We start from the raw sequence: 21,846 nt of genomic DNA on the forward strand, positions 1-21,846 counted from the left end.
GTTGATGCTAGCAGGTGCAGCCTAAACCAGGTGAAAGAGCTGATGGGGCGACTTTAGACTGCAACCACACCTTGGTGTGTAACTTCCTGTTTGTAATTCCTTTTTAGTTTTATGACAAACATTTTAACATCCATTTTAAAGCTGTAAATGAGGCAATTCAGAATGGCTTTACGTATTTAAACAATTACCTCAATAGGTACTTTCCCTGGTAATTATTATTATATTGTAGCTTGGTTACTAAGTTACTTTTTTGGAAAAAAGTACTTTTTAAAAGCAACTCAACACTGCTGACCAATTGTTTTGCCTAAATTGGATGATGTACATCTTAACAGTTTGTCATGAAAATAGAAAGTTTTTTTCCCTCTTGTAACAGAATTAAGGTTTTTTACAGAAAAGCAACATTAGCTGCATTTCCATTACAAATGTGCACAAAACTTTTATCAGTTTTTCCATTAAATAAGAAATACAATTAAAATCATATGTGAATACTGCGAAAGACTGGCGACCTGTCCAGGGTGACCCCGCCTCTCGCCTGGAACGTTAGCTGGAGAGGCACCAGCAGCCCTCCTGACCGCACTAAGGGACAAGGGTGTAAGAAAATGGATGGATGGATCACATGTGAATAAGTTTGCTCACGCAGTGAGTCATTAAAAACATGCCGCATCATGCTCCTCCAACTACTTCCTGTCATCTTCTTCATGGTTTGCGCCAGCGGCAACATCCGGTTGTTGATTATGTGACTTGTGTGAGATGAAATAAAGTGTTTCCATTGCAGTTTTGCTAAATGAACCGAGTTAATTTCTATCGCTAAAACTTTTTATCAAAAAATGAGTTTTTTTGATGTTTCCATTACACAAGTTTATTTTCGAAATGTCAAATTGCGCAATTATATGGTCAGTGGAAAGGCAGCTTCAGAGTAAGAATGGTACATGACGTTTGGAGAAAAATGGATGAACCTTTGATTTAGTGACAAAGTTTAGAAAAGAACTAGGATGTTATTTGTTTGACTTGCCAATCAAATACTGTAAGCTAAATATCAAAATTTTTTAAACACACTGAAGTGGTCTCCATAGGGATCTTGCTACAAACAAGTATCTAAATTTGTACAACACATATTGTTTTTCTCCTGCAGTGAATTGTTCTTTCTGTCATAATTAAACAGTCTCGCCTATCTGTGCTTCAAATGGCAATGCAGCGGCTCGCAAAAATTTCTGAGCAACGAGAACAGCGAGAGGTCCCACAACAGATGGCGTGGCTCCCTGAGAACACTGAACTCATCATCTCTGTGTCAAACTGGGATTACATAAAGAGACGGAGGCAACCGAGAGCGCTAAAAGAACCATGACAGGTTTTCTAGGATGGTTTAAATCAGCTACTTGTCTCATACTTTGAGTAATAGACTGTTCAAAAACTTTTAATTTTTACAGTTTTGTTCACTGATTCATTAAGACTTTAAGTTGTCCCCCGTTGGACAAACCAAGCCTAGATCAACGTGGTTAAAATTAGTTTCCACTGTTTTATTAGTAATGTTCTGCAATCTTCTTGCAAGATTTAAAACGATTAACAAAGCAGTTCTTAAATTTCAAACCTGAGACACCCAACCTCTGGAAACATTCAACAACCTTGGCAGAGTAAACTCCCAAAGGCAGGCAGCTGCTCTGTGAGCCAAAGGTTCCTGGTCTAATGAGAGGGAACCGACTGAACCTGGAGGACAGGCCCAAGCTGGTTCTGAGAATCTAAACGGCAACAGGAGGCACTCTTCCTCCTCTGGATAAGGATGCTTTCTGGTCGCAGAGCATCTCTAACCTGGAATGTCTCCCTTTACCGAACTTTTCAGTCCTTCCCAAAATCTCCTTGAAGTTGCAACAAATGTCAAGAAAATCCAAACGATGTGGGAAATAGTTTGTGATCGCTTGAGTTCCAGAGAGAGAGAACGAATAAAAAAGGTTAAGCGATTGTGATCACCCCAAAATAAGTGTGAGAAACAGACAGATTTTTGAAAGATTTAAAACTGATAAAAATTTAAAAGTACTATTCTAAATAGGAATTATTATTGAAACGTAACTGTAATTAAAATAAAGTTTTATGTGCTTTAAATCGGTTTCTAATGTTATTCCATTGTCAAAAACATATCTGGAGTGTTGCTTTGATTCTTTCATGCATGTTTGAAAAATCCTTCAATTCCCTGTGGCAACCATTCAGCTGCTCAAAATAGCTGGAGGGACTGGACACTGCCTTTGAGGATGGATGAAGCTCAGCTCCTTCAGACTAGCCAGCAGCAATTAGCAAGCAAGCAATTAGCAAACTGGTTGAACTGCTGAGCTCAGTCTACGAGCTCCTTCACTGGTAAAAACGTTGTTAAAGGGTTAATAGAGGAGAGATGTTGTGACAAGACATAGATTCAGAAAGAGCAGGAGTTTCTTAAAGAGACATTGGTCCAATTTCAAGGGATTTTTTTGAGTCACCTTTAACATGAAGAGCATTTTTATAACCGAACATGACACATGCACTTTGTTGTGCTGTAAAATGTCACTCTGTGGCTGGAAACTACATACTGCCCCTTTAAGTGTTCAATAAATTACTACAGCTAATGACTCACCATTAATTGTGCTTGTTACGGATACAGGGCGTCCATGCGTTGTTTTTAAGCTTTAGAGAGACACATTTCCTTATCTTTATGCTTTTCCACCCTGGAAAACTTAACAATTGTAACTGCAAGTCTTTAGTCGGAGTTCAAGGAATACTCCATTCTGATTATCAAATATTTTCATGTCTTAGTTTGAAAAATAAATAATAAACCTCATGGTTTTATTTTTTCCTTCAAAATGCAATGTAGTGTGTACAAAACAGCTGTTTTTTATTTGAAAATGAATATAAAGAGAAATATATATTCTCTGTATATTTAATATAAATTATCAAATATCCGTTATAAGTGGCTCAGGTTTATTTGAAGTCCTGTTATGGCCGAATCTATTGGCTGGATAGATTTTCAGGGAAGATGAGACAAGGAGGAGGCAGAAAAATGTTGAACTCTGGCTCATTACATTTTCTTGTTCCAGCCAAAAGAATCAAAGTTAGTGTAATGGAGAGGAACTTTGCTCTGCGATAGACATTTCTGGAGGGGGCGAATCGTCCAGGGTGGAAATCCATTCTGTGCAGAGGGAGCCTCTCGGATGATAAAACTCCTCCAGGATGCTCCTGGGCTTTTCCATCACCGAGGCAACATAAATGTAATTTTTAAGATGTTCTCAACTCTAGAAGTCCAATTTGCTCTTCACTTTTTTTTTTCTTTTTTTGGGTGGGGGTAGGGGGGGTGGGGAGAAAGATTCACCTCGCCAGTTTTGAGGAGGTGGGCTTAAAATGAAGCAGGCGATTTCCTGAGGACTTATCGATCCTGATGTCATATGATAAAGCCCAACGTAGAATTTTCTAATATGTTGAATGCATAATCTTGTTCGAGGCCCTCTCGACATGTTTTCCTAGATAACTCTTCGACTTCTCTTGTGGTAATATTTATGTGTGAGCTCTGCGGCGGCGTGGGCGGGCCTGAGGCTTCAGCTGAGATTTAGAGCCGCGGTGTGCCTTTAGTCCCCGGTGGTTGGGTAGGTAGTCACCCGGTGAAAACCTGCGCTCTGCTGTGCACATCTCTCTAATAAAGAGAGCGCTGAGGTATGAAAGCCCCGCAATGACAGCAAATGTTGTGAATAAATTGTTGCTCACACGTCTTACTTCATCACTCCCCAACTCACCGTGCCACTGTGGTTCCATAATTTGAAATGACGGGCTCTTGATTACTATTTACAGTGTTGTCAAGGTGAGGGAAAAGGCTCTACATGGTAGGTAAACAGATTCGCTGCCACTTTTCCGCCAGATCTGCCGTTGTTGACTTTATGTGCACTTGCTGTTTCTGATCCGCTCCTCGCTTCTTTCTCTTTGTCTTACTCGTCTCTGAAGACGTGGGAGCTGCGAGTCGCTTTTGAAACAGCGGTGACAGAAAAGTAGACTGGATCTCACCGACTGAAATTTTCTTTGCATTTTGATTAAACTGATATTAGAAAATCATTCTTGATATCGGCGAACATGTGTGAAGCTTCAGGGTCCTTTCACACCAGCCACGTTAATCCAACTCCAGTTGGTTTGTCTAAAACGTCCGGTTTGTTTGGGGGAAGTGTGAACGTGCGATCAAACTCTTGATGTGGACCAAAAAAAGCGGACTCTGGTCCACATAAACGCCTGTTTCCGTTCGGTTGAAGTGAACTCTGGTGTGGAAGTAAGCGGACCAGAGACCACTCCCAGAGCAGGAAGTGAATTATACCACAGGGCTTTCTGGGTAAATACAATCAAAACAAACATGTGGGTCTAATATTTGCAGGAGAGATGACTGGTCTTTTTTCACCAAAGACAAAAGAGAAATCCTACAACCGCTAAAATCTGATGCCGCTCCATTTTTGTTTACGTTTTGTGGAAAATTAAGTTACTCATACCTTCTGCTGAGGTTTCCGTGTTTTTTACTTCAGTGGTTCTTGATGCAGCGCCTCCACAGACGACAGTAAGCAGGTTTTCAGCACGTCCTTTTTTTTCTTCCCATCCGCAGTGGCTCCAGTGCGCTGTCGTAGTTCTGGTATTTTCACATCACTCAGAAATTACTTGTATTTTTCTGTTTTTTTCTGCAGTGTTAGCCTTTGTTGTCATGCAGAGCTGACAAGCAGTCTACATTAGCCAACCCTGTCAATGTGGCAGTGCAACTTCTTTCCTTTATGCTTTTAGTCGCCATCTAACAATGTGTCATGAGACAGATTTGACTTTGACAAAAAAAAAAATACTTGGGCTTTTTTAATATTACAAGATCTCATTAAAGACTTAACGGATGCTTCAAAAGTAGTAGTGGAATATAACAAGATGTCTGCAATATGAAGCTTGTTTTTTTCTTTTTTCTTTTTTTTTAAGAGTAAAAATTAAAAAGCAGCTTGCAACTTTTACAGTTCAAGTATTTCTTGGAAGTTTCTGGTTCTAATAGAGCTGCGTTCAGTACCACAAATTTAATCATTGTTCTAAATTTTAAAGTCGTATTTGAATTCAACTTTCATTAGATGTAAGGGATCAAACCGAGGTTACTGAAAGTCAACAGTATCTCTTCTCTGTCCTGCTTTCAGTCTCCTTGGTAACCAGTTGTTATACTGGCCAGTGGGTGATGGTGTTTTCAACTGGTTTCTTTATGAACTTTGGGTTTTAGCTTCCATATGTGCCAAAGCATCATAACATGGTTACCACAGAAGACTCATTTTGTCGCCTGAATGGAAACACCATTTCTGCAGCCCATTAGTAGGACCAGTTAGCTTTAGAGTCGTCGCCATGGAAATTATCAAAGAAAAATCCTACACTCTGCTGCACATAAGTGTGTTGTGCAGCTATAAATAACACATCCATCTGAAGCTGAGGACAAGTTACATGATTTTTTTTTTTCACTGAATTTTGCCCATAATTCCCAGAAATAAAACGTCTGCACTAACTGGGAAGAGTTGATAGGGCTACTTAGACCACAGATCTGTGATTGTGTAAGCCAGCTTACATCACACACATTCAAACATGATTACTTTTACATGTGTGTGTATATATATATATAGATAGATATAGGACTTCTGAGATAAGCGGGTAAAGTGAACTGTTTACTGACCCAGTGTCAAATACATGTAGCAAACAGCCCATGAAAAAGAGCAGCAGGTCATTGTCGTAAAGTTTGATGTGTTCAGGTAGAGCAGGGGTGTCCAAAGTTGGTCCTCGAGGGTCGGCATCCTGCATGTTTTAGTTCTCTCCCTAGTGGTTGTAACAACCTCCTCAGCAAGTCAATGTTCTGCTTAGGCCTGTAATGAGCCATCATTTAATGCATGTGTGTAAAACCAGGGAGAGAACATGCAGGATGCTGGCCCTCGAGGACCAACTTTGGACACCCCTGAGGTAGAGCTTTAGTTCTCATCCAAAATCTGCTTAAGCCATTTGTCTTGTGAAACCACTTACATGATTTAAAAAGATGAACCACACACAAGCTTTTAATAATATTTTTCAGACTACTATAAGTTCCACAGCATTAGAAGATGTTGCTGTGTTCGTCTGTAGTAACTGGGTCAAACGCCGGTGTTCTGTCAGATCAGCATACGCCGTCAGATCGTCATACGCTTAGCACGAACTGACGGCTGTATCTGTCAGACAAGTATACGCTGCCATTACCATATGATTTTATTTAATCAGCAACATAGAGTCATGACATAGATTGTCATTCACTTTGTTATTAACAGCTGTATGACATCCTGACTCAGCGGTTAACTAGTCAGTCATTAAGCAACACGGAGGCGAGTTTCACATGGGCGTGTTTTGTAGTTGACTGCAGCTTTAGCTAGTTTCTGCTTTAAATACACTTTAAATGCACGACAATGCATGTATATCTATCTAGTTATTGAAAACAATTTATTGACTTATTTATGCTGAACTGACAACTCATCTGAAGGTCGGACTTCTTAATGCGCAGGCATGCGTACTCACTGCATGTATGCTATTCTGACAGTGGATGGTGATCTGATAGAACGCGGCGCTATCTTGTGATGATGTAATGAGGGTAAGTCAAAGCGTAAATAAGCTGAATACACAGAAGCAGCAGAAGTTGTGAGCGATTTCATCATAGGTTTGAGCGATTTATCTCCAGTTTTGGAGGAAAATGATGGATGCAGTGATAAAGAAGAGGGGGCTGGTTCTGATGGACTGCAGCCCTATTTTTTGAGCTGTAGGAGCTCCGAGTTGTTTGTTTCAGAGTAACTGAAGATAAGATTTGCTTCTGCACATTTCACAGCTCTGAGTTCATCCACCATTTCACATATCCGGCACCTTTTGACCTTTAGCTTGAAATGTTTTGGCTCGTTGGTGCCAGTTGATCCAAAGATGTCAGCCCCAGTCAGTGAACTGATGCATGGTCGTACGCTTCTGTTGTTGTGGAGCCCAAGAAGGTCCTACTGGGAAATGTGGCTGCATTTGCAATGCAAGATGTCATTTATCACGTTGATATGAAATTCAGGTTTAAAGGTTTCTTAAGGTAAAATAGCAGAAAGGTTTCATGTGAATGTGTCCTGTTGGAACTAAGTAAAAGGAAATTTGCTTTTTCGTTGCTATTTTAAGAAGAGGGGAAATATATTTCTTTATCTGGCTAGATAAGATCAAGACCAGATAACACTGGATGTTTTTATCATGTTTTATCATTAAACTCCCACCTTTGTTGCCAGGATAATGCATTACACGCAAATATATATATATATATATATATATATATATATATAAAATTAAATAAAGCTCGCAGTTTTGTCTTTCTTGCTGCCTAAATATAATAGTCATTGTTTGCTTTCACTATTTAATTCCTCCTCCTTTGTGATATTTTTTATCATTTATTAGGTTAATACATATATTTCTAATACAAAATATATTAAAACACTCAAACTTTTCTGGATTACAAGTTTTCTCTGGAGTCCTCAGGCTAATAAAAATGAACCTATGGATTCTATCAACTTCAAACTTGGCACTTTAAAAAAAAAAGATTTTTTTCTTTTGACACGAAAAAAGAAATCAGAACAAATTTCTATGACGGCTTCCGATAATGTGAGCTTATGTTACCCAGCATGTGAAAATGGCATTAAAGTGTAAAATAAGTCAGCGTTTCTCTCCGCTCTTTCAGGTCCCGTAGCCGTGATAAGTGGTGAGGAAGACTCTGCCAGCCCTCTTCATCACGTCAATCACGGGATCATCACGCCGTGTACTCTGGATGCGGGACCCGACGCAGTCGTCATAGGAATGACTCGCATACCTGTGGTGGAAAATCCCCAGTACTTTAGGCATGGACACAACTGCAACAAACCGACCACTCGTAAGTCTGTCCTGTTGACTCTAATCCTCAACTCCAATGAAGCCAAACAGCGCAAAAATAAATATTTCTTCACCTTGAACTATTCGAGCAGATATCTGTACAAGTAAAGGGGACCTAGAAAAGAGTTCTGCATTCTGTATGTGTAAATCTGGTGGAAACATGTCAATAGACCAGACATTTTCATTGAAGCAAGCGATGCTTCTTTGTGGTTGTTCATTCATTTTGAATATTATGTCTTCCGGTTTGTGTTAAATGTTCATTAGAAATTGAAGTTCATTGATCCTTGAGGATGTGTTCTTACACGTTTATGCCATTACCATCATGTTACTTGAAAATGATCTCAAAGGAACAATATTATCGTATATTACAATAACTTCTGGGACAATTTATAATCCAGCAAAATTTATCGAGACATTTGTTATGTGTGGTTTTGATTCATTGAGACTACAACTACACTTTTTAGATTTTCACTTCACTAGTAAGTTCTGTTTTCTATTGGCGTATGAAAGAAAAAAAAATCCAAATTAAACAAATATATATTATAATCATGAAAAGAATTGTGGAAGAATCTCAAGGGGTATGAAGGCGCTGTCCGTTTAAATCTGCTGGTCGTCTTTCCCCAGTCGTCTATCAGCTGTGTGTGTGTTTGCTGTCCTTCCACATGGCCTGGTCCCAAAATGTAAAGGTCAAAAGATGGAGTGACGGAGGGGTGGGGGATCTGGGAGTTGCTGACCAAGCCACAATCAGTTTAAACAGCATAAATTCTGCTTTCGATGCAAAATGCATCACAGTGTCTCGTTCCGTAGATGTGTTGTTTTGTTGAGGTGACCTGTCTGGATGCCAAATGCTCATCTGAGAGACGCTTGACTCGCACATGTTCACAAACCTTAGCAAGACTAAATTTTACTGTCACATATCAGTTAATTTTGCAAAGTGTGATCATCATCCCAAGCCAGCAAACAAAAAAAACAAACCCCATCAGTTTAGTCTCAGCTGCAGCTGTGTCTGTGCGGCTGTATGGCGTTAGCCTCGGTTGGAGAGGTGCCAGACTCTTTATGCACCTGGGTGAAAACAACCTTCACTGTTCCAGCGACTAGTGTTTATATACTCGCAGCCTCCCCTTCCCCAAATCAGCCACCCTCCACTGGGACTCGTGTTCCAAGTTGGGGAAAAGACAAGACCACTTTAAGGCCTAATTACTCCCAATTAGATTGGCTGCTCAGGAGAATCAGCAGAAAGCAACTGTTCCAGCAGCAACCCGCAGCCTCGCTCCTGCTCCTTCCAATCAAACCGCCTGCATTTTAAGGGTAAAGACTCTCTCCTCCGTTCTGATCGCAGCAGGATTCCTTTTTTTCCATAACCTGCCCTGTCCAGATTGGACCTGGCCCTATCTCAAAATGGCCGCACGTCACGCTAACAAAAGTTGGCCTCTGGGTGTGTAGCCAATGAGAAGAGAGGAAAACCCATTTAGAGGTGATAAATAAGTGACGGGTCTTATGTATTATGAATTGCATGAATTTTTAATGTCCAGCCGTTGACTGATTTATAACATCTCATGACTCGGACAGGAGATCTGATTGTGGGGCTAATGAATAAATGGCACTGGGTAGGAGTGAAACTTTCCCCCAGTAATTGAGCGCGGAGAATTAAAAGTCAGGCCATGTGTGTTCGGTGCCTTAGCTTTGACCTGTGCCTTCTCTTTTCTTTTTTTTTTTCTTTTTTACCCTTGGATTTAATTCTACATGCATGCACATAAAAGGAAATCGTAGGAAATGAGCCCTGAATTCATCACAAGGTCATAATGGCCACTGCTTTCTGCCACTGGCTAAGAAAACATCATTCACTGAATACGAATGCCTTCTTCACCCTCAGGACATGCACACAAGGAAGGGAAGTTTCTCTGTGTATCCGTGTGTAAATGTGTGCTGTGTGGGTGTACTGCTGAAAATCTATACAAGGATGGAGGCGTGCTGTCTGTGTGCCTTGTAGGTATAAAAATAAGGGGAAAAATGATCTAATGTCACCTTATATTCCTTCACTGCGTCTATGATTTGATGTGTCAGGAGTCTCTTTGGTGTCCTTTGGTTCTCATTGTCCTGCTGGCCTTGCTCAGCACCACTCGCTTGGATACAGTATGTCGACTAATACATAATGTATTCATTAATTTACTTGAAAGCTTCTTATCCGAGAGAATAGCATGCTGCTAAAATATACACACAAGCGCAGTGGGAGTTCAGGTCGTACAGCTGTGACGCCTGTCTTTACCCGAGTCCATCAGGACTTTGCTAATGCGATGGTCAGACTCTTGTTGCACTCTGAGCATTTAAGAGATCAGCTCCTGGAATAGCAATGAAGAGGTAAAATGCTGCTGCTGTTGCTGCTGCCATCCCCTTTCAACATAAGAGGTCAGTACTTTGGTCATCTGAAATGAGCCGTTATCACCAGGCATTGTGTGGTGGTAGGCTGCCTGAGACTTGACTTGGACCAGTGGTTTAACGTCTCAAGGCTTAGACACTTGTGGGCTAAAGACTCGTATCAAGTTTAGTTCAGAAAAGAACTAAACTTGATACGAGTCTCTAGCCCATTTTGTGTTTGACGGTTGCTGTTTTGTTTTTTTTGGCCCATGCCTCGGACATCAAGTGGGTGACACTAGATGTCCGAGGTATGGGAGGAAGCTCAAATGATTGAGGGTAAAGGACTGGAGTTGGCATAGTTACAAATATTTTCACCAGATATTGGACATAACATAAAACCTGTTGGATGAAAGTCCTCAAAGACTGAACTTGCGTATCTCTGGTCTGAAGACTCGAGACTTGACTTTGATATGTGGTCTGAAAACTGAAGGTTTGAGTCAGACCTTTGGCTGAGATACTAAAAACCAAACATATCCTGATGGTTTTACCAAAAAACACTTGATTTAGACTTGAGGGGTTGTTTTGAAAGGAAACTTGTATGTAGGCCAAAGGCCACAGCCCTGCATTTGAGTTATTATCCAGTGATACTTAAGGATTGTGGGTTATCAATTGGTCATAGCAATCTATTCATGCCAACTCTGGCTTCATAAAACCCCACTTCATAAAATTTACCTCATATACAGATGAACAGAGTTCAGCTGAGGGGTGAAAAACGTGATATGAATTCATGACCTACAGCAATACTTTGTTGTAGGAAGGTATTATATTAATTCAATGAAAAATGTTAGTTTTGGTCACTAGACACTTGGAACTTGCAAAAAATAAGCATTTGAAACCTCAAAGAGCTATAATGCCATTAACTCATCTCTTTTCTGAACTATTGTGTTTGACGGTGGCTGTGTTTTTTTTTTGTTTTGTTTTTTTTCTTTACGAGTTGTAAAAGGCCGTTTCTGGGGAAATGTTGCCGCATTAAAAAGATAAAAGCACAGAAGTCAAAGGACAATTCTTTAGCCTAATGATAGATCTATATCTAGCTAGATCTGCTGTCTCCCAGCAAATGTCTGTTTTATCACCCAGCTCGCGATTTTAATTAGAGTTGTCCCACCCCGCTGGCGAGTATTACACAATAGCGTTTGATGCTGGAGAGTACCGTAAAGCTTCCCATTATATCCATTTTATTGGGGATATAACTCCTGGGCATAGCTCGGACAAACCTCTCCTCTTTGTCCCCTTTTACTTCTGCTGAAACAGAGACATAATTGTGCTCAAGGTGATGTTTTTGAAGATTTTAATGTTCCCAGCAGAGACAAAGAGTGACTAATGTGGCTGCCTGAAAGCTTTGTAAGTGAATGTAAATGGGCACTAGATTGATTGAAAGGCAGTTTTCATGTTCCAAGGCTATGATTCCATAAATTATGGTCTGATTAAAAAAATAAAAAAGATTATGAAATAAAGGACCCAGGAGCCTGGCTAGCTTTGAATTCAAACACTTTAGTGTGGACTAAAAAGTCTTGAGGTTTCCCAGAAAAACTCAGATATTAATATGTTTATTTATCAACAGATGGCATAAATTTGGTATTTAAATAAAAACTGTTATATGGTATTATACACTTGTATAACACAATTGTTTTAAATTTGTGTGAAAACCTGTGTGAAAGACACAAACAGTATACTAAAGTGTTTACCACACTATGAGGCTGACGTACCAAACTGTGTAAAGACAATACAAGTTCATTTACTTTTAGTTTTAAAGGGGCAGTGTTGTGTTTTCCAGGCACATATTCCCATTTAATAGCACAATCATCTAACAATGTTACTTTCAGCTGTTATAAAAATCCATATCAAATATGATTTTAAAGAAATTTTACTTTGTAATTTAACACCTTGAAATTGGGCCTCTGTCTGTTTAAAAACTCCTGCTCTTTCTGAAACTCCGCCTTCAGTCATAAAACATAAAACTGAACTGATATGCGAGAGTCATAACATCACTCCGCCATTAACGCTTTAACAACATTTTTCCCAGTGCTGCTCCAGGACGCAGCTCGTACAATGAGCTCACCAGTTCTGCCAGGTGTTTGCTAATTGCTGCTGGCTAGTCTGAAGGAGCTGAGTGGGAGAGTCATGATGCTCTGTGAAGTGGAAGCTTGGAATCTGCAGCTCCAAAGAGGAGCTGCATCTTGAAGGCGGTGTCGGGGCCAAAGAGGCGTTTTCTATAGCTAAATGGTTGCTATGGGAGACTAAAGGATTTTTTTAAACATGCATGAAAGAATCAAGGCAACACTCCAGGTATGTTTTTGATAAGATGTCAAAAATAGTTCGAGAAGACTTTTAAAGAAACTCCCTGGAGCAGCTAGTGTAAAGTACTTAGTGCCTAAATGTACTTAAAGCTTAAAGTTTAATCCAGCAGTAACACTGGGGTTATGCTCAGGGACAAGCCGTTGCCAAAGGTCCCCAATGACAAGTTTTATCTCCTTATTCTATTAAAGCTTTTGCATGGAAGCACTCAGTGTTTATTATTAGATATAAACTGATTTTAATACACAGAGAGGGAAAGTTCTTATCTCTCAAGAGGGAGTTTATTCGTCGTAAATTTGTGACAATGCAATTTGAATATGTTTTTATTTATTATAGCTATGCTATAAAAACCTAACTGCATTCAGTATGTTTATTAGTGCTTATGGTAGAAAAACCAACTCTTAAAGTAACAGTTTCAAAAGCTAAAGTTAATAGCTATAGCTTTTAGCTTGATCAGGGTTCTTTTTTAAAGTGATTTCCATGTTTAAAATTATATTTTCAGAATTGTCTGGACCAATAAAATATGTACTGTCTTTCAAAAAATCGCTGAACTTGGGGGGTTCTGTGATGGTGCAGGGGCAAAGCATAACCCATGCATTGAGGCCCTAGCTCTCATGCTGGTGGTCGCAGGCTCAATTCCCGGCCTGGCAACATTTGCTGCATGTCTTCCCCCTCCTCCCTGTCAAACTACCTTCAAAAAAGGCCACTAGAGCCAACAAAACCTTAAAAAAAAACAAAAAAACGCTGAACTGCAGATGGTTCGTCCAATACTGCAGGTTGCTAACACTAGGAGCTCAGGAGAGCCAACAGAAAGCTATTCTTGAATGTTCCTGCATTTCAGACTGAAACACACAAAAAAGAAGTGTCCACGTTGTTTATGCAACAACTCTGTATGTGATGTAATTATTCAGTTTATTCAGCAAATTTCAAACTATTGGTGAAAAAGACAAAAGGAGCTGATAGTCAAGGATCTTTCATAGCTGCATCACATTTGTGTGAAATCGAGCCAGACTCATTCATCTGAAGTTTTATTAATATTGCACAATTTCACAAGAAATGTTATCTCAAGGCATTTCCCAATTTTAGATATGATGAGCAACAAAATGCACAAATAGGCTTTTTAAATTTTTTTTTATACCTTGTTCTACATAAAAAAAAGTCCTCTAAAACTGAACCGTGAATCCAGTTCAATATAAAAAGGATTCAAGTGTAAAGTTGCAACCAGGCAAAATATGAAAAAGTTCAAGGAATGATTCTTTAATAAGGCACTGTGCAGTCTGAACTCAAACTCTGAGTGGCCCTGCAGTGAAACAGCAATTAGCCAAGAAAATGTACATTTTCTTAATATTCCATTTGAACTGCCACAGTCAAAAAAGTGACCTACTTAACGGTACGGTTACGCAACCTAAAAAGATATTTGAATGGGAAAGTGTAGAAAAGAATATCTTCATTTAACACCAGAGACACCCTGCTCCTGTGAATATAAATAAAAGACGCAAAATAGCATTTTATATTTAAGTAAAAATAATCACTGGGCTTATTTCCTGCCATTTTTTTCTAAGCCTTTGTGAACAAAACTAGAGCTACAAGACAGAAATTGGGCAGGAGCAGCAGAGGCTCCTGCAGGCCGGCGTTCAGCCAGCAGGTTAAGAAGAGATGCCCGCTGAGAGTCAACAGTGAAAGCTGTCCCTCATGTCAGAGTTTCCCGTCGATGCCAGATGACGCAGAGCCTCTGAGCTGCTGAGAGTTTGATGCCAGAGGCTCTTTTTTTATGCCATCAGCTGCTGGATGGGTGCCTCTAATCTAACTATTATATTCACCTCCTATGGCGCCATAGGCAAGCAAAACCACGGTGCATCGCAGCTTGCCCTTGTAAATGTGTTTCACTTTAATTTATTATGTGACTGTTACAATAGCTAAGCAAAGTGGGAAAAGATGACTCGGTTATTTTTAACAGAACATTTTGTTTTTGTTGATTTAATAAGTCGGCTCATAAACCCATTAATTGCGACTCCTGTCTTTTTTTACTGTAATTCAGCCTTTAAAGGTGTTTTACAGCATTTTTTTGTTCTTAACTTTATTTTTCTTAATGATCATTTCGGCTGTAAACTTTTACAGGAACTCTTTTCTTTTCTGAGCCAAGTTTAGTTTTTTGGTTCTTCTCCTCCTACTAATAGCATTTTCATAAGCTATGTGAACACAGTGCTGCTCCCTGCATGTCTTAACAAACTGATGAAGTAAATGGACGTTAACCGTGTCTCTGGATGAGAATTTGGACCAGAAGCCACACAGTGACCGACTCAATGTACACTGCTCACACACACACACACACCTGAAAGCTGTAAACGCACACAAACACACAACCTTGGCAGGTTGTCGGAAACAAAAGCACATTCAAATAGACGCATACACAGCAGAAAAAGTTGGCATGCATCTGTGGTGAAATGCAAGCACACAAATAGACACGCGCACACACACAGAGGGACAGAACAAAGCCCTCCAAACATCTGTTCTCCCCCAGCAGCCTGACCTGACTAGCTGAGTAAATCTCAGTGCGGCGCCGTCTCCCCCTCTGGGGACAATGTTTGCTGGCATCGAGGCCTCAAGTGAGCCTGGACAAATGAATGATGCTGAGCTGCGGGATAGAGATTTAATCTCGGGGCTTTTCAGCGTGCCGCTCTGGGTAAATAGGCTGCAGGATGTAGCCCGAGTCCGCCTGCAGAGGAAACTGAAGGTTAAAGTAACTTGTCTGCGCCACTTTCAATTGGCATAATGGTGGCTCCCATCCCATCAGTGGAGTGGAACAGGGTGCTAGAGGCTTGTGTTAGAGGCTACGACAAACACGCCGGATGAATTATTCAGGTGAGAAAGTAAAGAAATTGGGACAACTGGTGCAAACATAGAATGAAACAGGCTTTTAATGCAGCAGATTTATAAGTTTGAAAGTTCTTTTAGCGCTTTCTGTCAAGTAAGCTAAACTATGTCGTTGCATCATTAGCTGCGTTTCCATTGACCATAAAATGGCACAAATTGGCTTTACAAAGATAAATTTGCTTAATGGAAACACTTATGCCTGTGACAATAACACATTTTGATGGACAATAAATTGTCCCAGAAGTTATTGCGATAAACGATGACATTGCTGTTTTGATACGATTTTTGAGTAATATAATGTTCATGGCATGATAATCCTAGAACACTTTCTGAAATATCAAGAAACTTTAAATTCTAATGAACATTTGACACTAGAACTGGAAGACATTTTAAATATCCAAAATAAATCAAACAACAAATGAAATGAATTATGAAGACTCTGTAAACAATATTGTCCATCAAAAACAGGGCTGATTGAGACCAAAACACCAGATTGAGGACTTTTGTCATCCAGTTTTTGGTAAAGAGAAAAACGAAAAATCATGCAAATGGAGATGATTGAGTTAACTTTGAATTATGTGATTAATTTTATTTCTAACTACGACTGGCTTACAAACACTACTCTTAAAAATAAAAAAAGCTATTTTCATGAAGTTTTTGCTCTAGGCTGAGGTGGTTTTAACATTACTGTCCATCAAAATTTTAAAGAAATATGTAAAAAGCATATTTTTTAAAGTTACATACTGCAGCTTTAATACTTTAAATATATATAACATTGAGATGCATCAGCTTAACACAAAGGTGACAATAAGGAGAAACTATATAAAAATTGAAGAGGAAACCAAAAGGAAGAAAGATGGATGCCGTACTGTTAGCCAAAAAGTCTCTTTTCCTCATTCTGCTTATGATTCCCTGCCTGTTTCTTCTATTTTATTCATTATCCTGTTTATTTCACCCAGAAAAGCTTAGGGACAACAGCAAAGACAGGAAGAAGAAAAGCCTTTATTTGAAAGTTTGCCGCACTGAAAACATCATCTTGTAAAGTTAATCATTCAGTTAATAACGAGTGACGGGGAATGCAGTGATCTTCGGTCTGAGGTGACATTTTATTTTGTATCCTGTAAACGAAGGTTCAACAAAGCAGCACGATCGGAGACTGGATTCAGCTGGGAATACAGGCTGGAGACTCTTCACACTTTGGGAAGCTAAGAAAGTGTCAAAGACATTTGCCCCATCAAATCCTGTCAGAACACATTCTGAATTAAAATGTGCAAGTGCAGCCTGGGACATCAGAGTTTTAGAGGATCAAGCTTTTGACAACAGTGATGTGGTGGAGTCCCTGGTGGGGCTCTCACTCAGCAAAGTGGCTCCAGCTTCTGCAGACAGCTATATAGACACACACATATATACATATAGCTTTGACACAGTCTGTCAGAAACACCAGAGGAACAGGTGAGGCTTTCATGATTCATCCTCCCAACATGTTTCAAGCAGATGGTGATGAATATCAGAGACGAATGGCATAATGGTAAAAATGAAATCCCAGAGGAAGTCAGACTGAGCAGCTAATCTCTGTTCTGACTGAAGAACCGTTTGGAAAAACCCGATCAAGCATTTGGGGAATGTCTTTTGGCTTTTGGGCAAAATGTCAGAAAGATTTAGCTTAATAAATAATAAGCTAATTTATTAGATAATGGATACTGTGAACATGCAAAATTCCCTGTTTATTAAAGCTGCAGTTTGTAACTTCTATAAATAATTGTTTTTTGGTTTTTTTCCATATTTGTTAACATTATCATCATGTTGTGATAGTCTAATGTAAGAAAGATAATTTGTGAGCTGGTTCACCACAACGTAGCCTGCCATGAAGGCTAAGGCTAGTTAGCATAGCCACTGCAGAGAAACAGTTTTCTTGTAACTGTAAGTTGTTTCTCTGCCATCAGCGTATGAAACATGAAGATGATTGACAGCACTAAGACCCTCCTCCTGATTCTGATTGGTTGTTTTTGACTGGGAGCGGAACATTTTTGTAATTGGAGGAGTTGGAGGGTTTGATTTCTCACCACACTGTCGCAACTCGGTGACAGTTTTGACATGGGGAAAAAAGACACATTTGTGTAAAAGTTACCCACTGAAGCTTTAAGTCCACTAACGTGAAATTTAATTTGCTTAATTGTAAAATAATCAAAAAGCCTGTTGGAGTGCAAAGATATTTTGACATGTGAATCTAAAATGATTTGCTACATGTTTCTAAATGTACAAAACAAGCTAAAAAAAGAGATGAAAAAAAGTATTTTGCTGTCATTTTAAATGAACGCTTGGCCTTAGAGTGTAGTTCATTACAGGTGGCTAAAAAGCTAGGTTAACTACATTTATCCTAATTTACAGTCATAGGGATAAGAAAAATACATTTGGTGGTTACAAGGGTAAATTAAAATTGTGTTGTATTTGTTAGGGTTTTGGATTGTTTTCTTATATTCTTGTTTGGTAATTTATATAAGAAGTGATGTGTTTTGGGATTTATATATTGTGATAAAATAGTTTAGTTTGTAGGACAGGCATAAATATAAACCTTGTGCTAATACCTTTTCAGTCAAGTTGTTTAAATTGTTGCAGTGTCTTGAAGAGCTGATGACTGACAATAAGACTGAATAAATGAAAAAAAAACAAAAAACAATTAAATCTGCTTCCATTGTGAAATAATAATGGATTCATATATAAGTAATGTTTCCATTTGATGTCCTGTAATCAAAGTCCATTGTTGAATAATTTCCCTATTTAATAGCTTCTTAACTTAATTGCATCCCTTGACTTTTTTTTTTAGGTTTTTTTTTTACATAAAACGGCAGATTCTTCTGAAAGAGTGACTAAAAAGGCTCTTATTTAAGCTACATGCTTCCCTGCAATCACTTTCAAGGCATTCCCAAGCTGCTGCTCTCAACAAAACATCAACAAAATCATGTAAATGAAGGAGTCTGTGCTGGCATCTCAACAAGTCATTCAGTCAGAAAGAACGTCTGTTTTCTTGTCTCTCTTTTTCACCTGGCATGAACTTTTTCTGAGTAACAAACAAGGACAAGTCTGAGCCTCTGCATACCTGAATGAAGACACTTTCACCGATGGATTTGCTATTACACATTTAAAGAAAAATGCTAGCTTTGTATTCTTGTAAATTTAGCCTTTTTTGTTTTTGAGCAAAGGTAGAATTTGATGTCTGTCTGTATGCTAATGTAACATTTTGTTGTCAGATCCAGCAGCACTTTCTCATATTGTGCATTCACAGGTTTTAGTTTTTGAGGAAAGAGAGAGCATTTAGCTGTCATCAGACGTGAATGTTTTTAGTGTCGGCTAAAGCTGTGGACAAATATGTTTCTATGTTTGTTCACAATCTTATCTTGTGTTTACCATTTTAAGTAATAAATGTGAGTGCAGACTTGTTTTTGCATTTTGAACTCTATTCTAAAAGCAGCATTCCTTTACAATTATGCACCAGGTATTCAGAGTTTCAAGACGTCAGTTCTGCCATATTTAAAATATTTTTTGTTGAACTTTTTGTTGTAATTGATTGATGGATTTCTCAAATCAAATAAAATTTCTCTTGATTTTTTTTTTAAACTGCCATAAGCTTTAGTCCGTCGTACATCAAAGTAACAGTTTCTCATTCTTTCCAGCAAATTGCAAATCATTTAGGACAGGCATCAGTTGCTTCCAGATAATTATCTGCCATTTTAAATCATTATCATTTGCTTCTTTCATATCAATAAAAATGAACTATACATCCTGAATAGTCCTTCCATCTAAAACTAATAATCCCCATTTCCTTGCTTGAGTCATTACAAACATGTTGAAATAGTTCTCAAAATCTGTCACCTTTATGCATTTCTTTATCATTCTTACAAGAAATTTAAGAATGTCTGATGAACCTCAGCTTTCACTAATTAATTAACCAGGTTTTGTATATTTTACTGTTTTAAGAAATGCACCAGCAGTTGATGGTGATGTGAGAAATGCAGCAAAGCTAGTGAAAAAACTTAAAATCTTCAGTCTGCAGATGTTCATGGGATCATTCCTCATGTCATTGATGCTTTCGTATTTATCATTTTTCACAATTTTCGTTTGTTCAGATCACTTAGTGTTGCTGCAGTAGTTCATGTAAAATGATTCTGAAGCTGCTTCTTTCACTGTGGTGGTGTTTGTTCCACCATGTTCTCCACAGTGACCAACCCACGCGTGCAGTCAGACTGATCTGAGCGCATACATCTCTGTGAATGAACAATAATTTGAGGTGTCTAAATTTCTTGCTGTATTGAATCGATTGATGAGCTTTACATACTTTTGTTTTTAATGTTATAATTACAGTTTTTTATGAGCTTGACTTTTTTGGTGTCCCTTTGTGCTCTTGGTGCTTCATCACTGATGTGACATCAGAGTACGTGGCTAAAATCATGGAACCAAAGATATGTGCCCTACAACTCATTAGCATTCATTCATCAAAGGTATTTCCTCTATATGTGACTGAGCTTTGTGTGTCAATCCTTATGCAGGCTGTCTAAATACAGTCAGTGGCAACGATTTTGAACACCATTATCTGCGTGGTCTTATTTGCATCAGATTCTGCAGAAGATTATATTTCTGTCATTGGACGATAGATCTAGTGCTGCTACACCTGCTTGTTTGCTTTCTATTCTACCCTGGGCAATGGGTGTATGACTACGTCCTTAGATGTATCACAAATCGCTCCACCCTCGTTTCAATGTCATCACCTGTCCCTTCTGATTGTACGCCGTATTGAAGACATATAGATCGTGGATTGACGGTCTGATCTTAAAGGGGCTGTAAATAGACTCCACCAGGCTCCCGACTGCCACAGACTCATTGCAGATACATGAGGTTACCTGTGTTGTAGCAGCAACTTGACAAGTGAAACTCTGGAGTTTCATTGTTTGCATGTCGCATTCATGCTGCATGAAGGCAACGTAGCACAAACGGATCCTTTGGTACGTTGATATTGATGCGACACATTGTTGCAACAGATTGATTTTTTGATTATTTTTTTTTGTGGTGGTTCGTTTTTCAGTGATACACTTTAACTTTTCATTGACAGTTTAAGTCAAACAGAGCACAATCAGCAGTTCAGCGACACTAACATAGCCAACAGCAGCAGCCAGCTGCTACTGTCTCAACACCCAACTAAACTTTACCCTAACAATCAGACAGGCTCTCATGTGTTTGCTGGTCTTTAGTGGAACTTATAACAGTTTGATATTTACAAAGCCTATCACCTTAAACGTATTATTGGTTATTGTTGTGCACGGCCATTTAACATTTTACACATGGACTGCCGATAACACAGCTGATGAATTGCCTGCGTCTACCTGGCAACAGAAACTGATGTTGGTGCAGAACTGGGTTCATCCAACTTAACAGGAAATTCTACACATATCAAGTGGTTTGTTGCATTTTTATAGAAATATCTTTTAAGTAGGGTTTGTATACTAGTTGGGTAAAAATAAGTTTTTGTTTCTTTTTGTTTTGTTTTGAGAATAACTATAGCTAGGACTTCTACTAGACCATTGTAAGATCTTAATTCTTTTATCAACCATTCAGATGCAGATTTTCTACTTATACATTAACAAAAGTCTAAAATACCTAAAAGACTGAACAATGATCTCTCCACCACTTTAATTTATAGTTGTTGTAGGGCATTTACAATATGATTTTTCTCCTTAAAAATCTGCAAATTTTATTTTATTTTTTTACAGACTAGCAAATGTTGAAGTGTAGAGATAACCAAATTAAGCAGCTCGGTAACGTCATATCTTAACATCGATTATAAGAATTTATCATTTTACAGAAGAAGCATTATATTTACAAACCAAGAGTACACCAAGGTAGGCGGGGTTAGGCCAGCAGTCATTAGTAAAATTGTAGGGAGCTCAAATAGAAGAAGATTAAATGGTCTTCTGGAATGGATGCAACACCTCATGTGCTCTAAGTGCAGGCGCATAAATGCTTTTTCAGTATCACTACATTAAACGCTGACTGCCTTTAGCTCGTGTGCAATTACCTCCTCGATGACATGCTGTCCATCACACGAGTCCGACAAATGAGTTTGATTTAATGAAAGCGAAGAAGGCAGAGATGGAGGACGGATTAAATTACCAGATGTTTGCCGCAGATGTATTAAATTTTATCATTCATCAAACAAAGAAAGAAGAAAGAAAAAGGCACTTATGGTGAGGATAATGCAGTCACATTTCAGCATATATGCAGTGATACCCCACAAAATAAAACCTGTTAAAGATGAAACTAAAATGTCATTTTTAAATTAAGATGAGAATAAATAGGAACAACATAGAA

The 21,846-nt window shown here is 38.7% G+C and overlaps 1 protein-coding gene across 4 annotated transcripts in view; it reads left to right on the forward strand.

The window, feature by feature from the left end:
- ntrk3b (neurotrophic tyrosine kinase, receptor, type 3b) overlaps window positions 1-21,846 on the forward strand; it is a 327,306-nt gene that overhangs the window by 262,634 nt on the left and 42,826 nt on the right. For 3 of the 4 annotated variants that reach the window (XM_016669995.1, XM_016669996.1, XM_016669997.1), the window contains one exon: window positions 7,715-7,903. The exons of the other annotated variant lie outside the window; for it this stretch is intronic. In XM_016669995.1, coding sequence (XP_016525481.1) covers window positions 7,715-7,903 — 189 coding nt within the window. The remainder of the gene's footprint in view (window positions 1-7,714; window positions 7,904-21,846) is intronic. 4 annotated transcript variants of the gene reach the window in all.

This window comes from Poecilia formosa, unplaced genomic scaffold (assembly GCF_000485575.1).
Source record: "Poecilia formosa unplaced genomic scaffold, Poecilia_formosa-5.1.2 Scaffold29, whole genome shotgun sequence".
Lineage (NCBI taxonomy): Eukaryota > Metazoa > Chordata > Actinopteri > Cyprinodontiformes > Poeciliidae > Poecilia > Poecilia formosa.